The sequence below is a fragment of the Cricetulus griseus genome (genome assembly GCF_003668045.3).
Source record: "Cricetulus griseus strain 17A/GY chromosome 1 unlocalized genomic scaffold, alternate assembly CriGri-PICRH-1.0 chr1_0, whole genome shotgun sequence".
Lineage (NCBI taxonomy): Eukaryota > Metazoa > Chordata > Mammalia > Rodentia > Cricetidae > Cricetulus > Cricetulus griseus.
The window spans coordinates 246,970,590-246,974,664 of NW_023276806.1; the positions used below are offsets into that span (position 1 = coordinate 246,970,590).

At 50.7% G+C, this 4,075-nt stretch overlaps 1 protein-coding gene across 2 annotated transcripts in view; it reads right to left on the minus strand.

The window, feature by feature from the left end:
• Positions 1 to 3,763, minus strand: part of Cib3 (calcium and integrin binding family member 3) — a 14,138-nt gene extending 10,375 nt beyond the window's left edge. The window contains exons 1-3 of one of the 2 annotated variants that reach the window (XM_035451840.1): positions 3,713 to 3,763; positions 3,510 to 3,544; positions 509 to 620 (exon numbers count right to left, since the gene is read on the minus strand). In XM_035451840.1, the coding sequence (XP_035307731.1) occupies positions 509 to 620; positions 3,510 to 3,544; positions 3,713 to 3,763 (198 nt within the window). The remainder of the gene's footprint in view (positions 1 to 508; positions 621 to 3,509; positions 3,545 to 3,712) is intronic. The other variant, XM_035451841.1, reaches the window with a different exon arrangement.
• Positions 3,764 to 4,075: the final 312 nt, after the last annotated feature.

A 4,075-nucleotide genomic window follows, 5' to 3' on the forward strand; every position in this document is an offset into this window, starting at 1 on the left:
CACACACATCCCCCTCACACACACCCCTCACACACACCCCTCACACACACCCCTCACACACACCCCTCACACACATCCCCCTCACACACACACCCCTCTCATACACATCCCTCTCACAGGCACACAACCCCCCATCCTCCCACACATTTGGATGTCTCCTTCCCAACTAGTAACTGAGCCCTTTGTCTTTTTGATTTTTTTCTTCCTTCCTTTTATTTATTCATTTATTTTTATTTTTGAGGAGCCCCAGCTGGACTGGAACTCGCTATGTAGCCCAAACCAGCCTCAAACTCACAGGACCTGTTTGCCTCTGCAGGAGATCTGAGTGCCACCGTGCCCACTGCCCCTCGACCTGGTTTCCACCTTGACTCCTTGGGATCCCTGTGTGTCTCTCTGAGCCCCAGCTTTCTTTTCTGTAAAATGGCGGTATCATCAGCTCCCACATCATAAGAACACAGTGGAGACATCATCCTTTTGTTTTCCCTCTGTCCCCACAGCCCAGGTATACCTTCAGCTCTGGCATGCTGCTGATCAGCTCATAGGGAACTTTCACCTCAGGACAGGTGGTGTAGTCCAGGGGCACCAACTGGGGGGCCAGGTCCTGGTATCGATAGAAGAGCCTGGTGTGGGGAGAGAGAAGCCGGGAAAGGCTGGGAGCCAAGAGTCAGAAGGGACTTGTCCCTTTTCTTACACACTTTTTCCACAACGAAGAACACTGGGTCCCCAGGCACCTCGAGCACACAGAACCAGAAACGGGCATCTTTCTCGCCCTCCCCACAAACAAAGCCAAGGAGGGGAGGGGAAGTAGAAACCAAGTAATGAGGAAGAAGGGCTTCCTGGAGGAGGAAGCATTTGGTGTTGGGCTTACAAGTAGGAGTAGGAGTTGATCTGGAAGATGGAACTAGAAGAAGTAGGTGCTAATGACTGATTGGTCATTCCACAGCCAATGTTTGAGGGACCTGGCTATATAACCTATAGGATTCATTATTACATTGACAGGATCCTGCCTCTACTGACCCCTCCACCCAAGTCTCAGGCTTCCTTCACTCTCTGTACACTAGGAGGCAGGTTTCCCCATTGTAGCAGAGCACAGACAGTTAATGTTCAGACCCGCCCCCCCCCCAACAGTCTCCCTATATAGCCTAGGCTATCTCATGCTCCCAAGGGTGGGATGCCAGGCTTGTTCTACCACCTCTGGTTGGATTTTTAAAAAGGGAATCTACAAAACACTGGTGACACCGTACCCCCTTTAGAGTGCATAATAAACCTCAAAGCCACCATCCTTGACATCTGATGTCCCCAAACTGCTAAGAGCTTTCTCGGAGGGACTACATACCTGAGTACAGGGGATGAGGCTCAGTCCTAAGTGCCCCTTTCCCTTGTCCAGAGTTCTCCGGGGATGCCCTGAGTGTGTTTATCTTTCCTTCAAAAATATTTTTTACAGAGCCAGGCAGTGGTGGCACACACATTTAATCCCAGCACTCAGGAGGCAAAGGCAGGTGGATTTCTGTGAGTTTGAGGCCAGCTTGGTCCAGAGCTAGTTCCAGGACAGTCTCGAAAAAAATTTTGCAGTTATGTTATGTATTTACGTGTGTGTGTGTGTGTGTGTGTGTGTGTGTGTGTGTGTGTGTGTGTGTGTTACAGTTGTCAGAGGACAACTTTTGGGAGTGGATTCTCCCCTACAGTGTGAGCCCCAGGGTTTGAACTTGGTTCTCAGGCTTGGCAGCAAGCACCTTTATTTGCTGAGCCATATTGAAGACCCACAGAGTTTGTCTTTCTTTGGGACATCCAGCGAGCCCCTCTCTCCTCCCAGTTTCAGTTATTCTGTTTGACAATCTGGAAGCTTGGGCAAGTCAAAATGCCAGACTCACCAGGACTTTGCCTGTCTGCAGGTCTGGAAAGGGAAGTCCTCCATGCCCAAACCTCAGTTTCCCCACCAGTAATCTGATCATGATGGCCAAAGTGACCCTGCCAACTGTCCTCACACAGACAATGGGCTGATGGGTGAGAGGTGTGCCCATCAATAATGGATGCCCTGTGCCCACACAAGAGGGGCTCGCTCTGAGCGCCCCACAGCTGAACCCCGGCCGGCTTGGGTTTCATGGATAGTGATCCAACAGACAGGAGGGTGGCAAGGGGGGTTCATTTGTATCCATCTTGCCCAGCTCGAGCCAGGGACCTGCAGACACCCAGGAGCCACCCACCCACATCACAGTCTCTTTCACAGCATTCACAGCTCAGAGCTGATCTCAGCTCTGCACTGAACTCCCAACCTCAACATGCCAATGTGCCTTTCCAAGGCTCCAGCACCTTCTATGGCTCCCTTTACCCAAAGGTAGCAGGGATTACTCAGGGCAAAAACTCTGCCTGTATGACAGGATGTGACTTCTCAGCCAACCCTCTCTGCTCAGGCCACTGACCTGGAGGCAGCGCCCACATCAAAGCTGTGACCTTGGTGGTGCTAGATCTTGACTCCCTTCACATTGCAAAAGACACAGAGCATGGCGGAGCCCACTTGTGATCCCAGCACTCAGGTAGCAGAGTCAGATGGATCTTTGTGAATTTGAAGCCAGCCTGATATAGAGTGAGTTCCAGGACAACCAGGGCTGCACAGAGAAACCCTGTTTTCAAAAACCAAAACAAACCAAAAAAAAAAAAAAAAAAAAAAACCAAAACCACCACCACCAAAAATGTAAGGGGAACCAAAATGATGAAAGACACTTGCTGACTTGCCACCAAGCCTGATGACCTGAATTTGACCCCTGAGACCCACATGGCATTGTAACTTCAAAAGCAGGGTTAGAGAGAAAGATGCCATGCAACAGAGCTCACATGGAAAGACTTTTTATTAGGGGAAAGGGAACAGGTAGAAAGGGAGAGAGGTGGGGGTTGGGGGTACTGGCCTCTGGGGACAGGAGCAACAGAAGAGAAGAGAGGTGGGAGGGAGACAGAGAGAAAGGCAGAAAAGCAGAGAGAGAGAGAGAGAGAGAGAGAGAGAGAGAGAGAGAGAGAGAACAGACAGAGAGAAAGATGGAAGATAGGCCCTTTGAAAAGGGAACATAGCGAATGTGCACAGTTGTTGCTCTTAGTGGCAGCAGCTGAGGGAGTATCCTACCAGAACCCCAAGGGCAGGCCAGTACAGATGCCTGAATACTAACACATAGTGGAAAGAGAACATCTGAACCAACTGGACTCCATCCCCAGCACCCAAAGGAGGTAAAAAGGAATCATCTCCACAGATTACCATCTGAACTCTACACATGCACCATGGCACATTTGCACACACATTTGCACACTCACAAATCATGTTCCCCACAATAATGGTAATTTTTTTTAAACTTGCAGATATCTATAGCAGTACACACCTGTGACCTCAGGACTAAAAAAGAGAGGTAAATTCGAGGCTAACCTGGGCTCCTTCTCAAACAAAACAGAACAACAACCAAAAGATTGCAGACAGGCCCAGCAGTGACTAGAAAGTTGTTTTGGGATGTCACCTCCCCACTGACCTCATGATCTCCTTCCTCGTGAAGAAAGTACAGTCCTGTGGGGAGAGGAACCAGCTTGCCTCTGGGTTGTCTCTCCGCTTGCCCCTCCAGTCACTCCAAACCCACACAGATAGCCTGATGTCACAAACAAGGCTCTGCGGAGACTCTTGGCTGCCTGCATCCCAGACCAGCTGTGCCAGCTCAGGACTGACACCCACACCCACCTGGTATTCCTCCAGCTGCTCATGAGTGAACACAGTCTGCTTGTTGCCCATGCGGGGGACCCCAGTCTTGAATCCACTGGAAATGAAATTACAGGTGGCTCCTTGGGGGCACCCAGGCACATAGTGTCTGAGCAGATGTCCCTGCCCTGGCTGTCACCCGCCCACCCATTCAGTAACCCCAAGCTTAGTGAAGCTCAAGTTACAGCCTGGCTCTCTGGGCAACCATTTGAGTGTGTCCATAGGTGAGGGATGAGGGACGTCACAGAGGAGCCAGGCTCATCACATCTGGTGAGGCCAGTGGCCTAGGACACCTTCAGGGGAAGACCCCACACACACACACACACACACACCAGCTTAAATCCC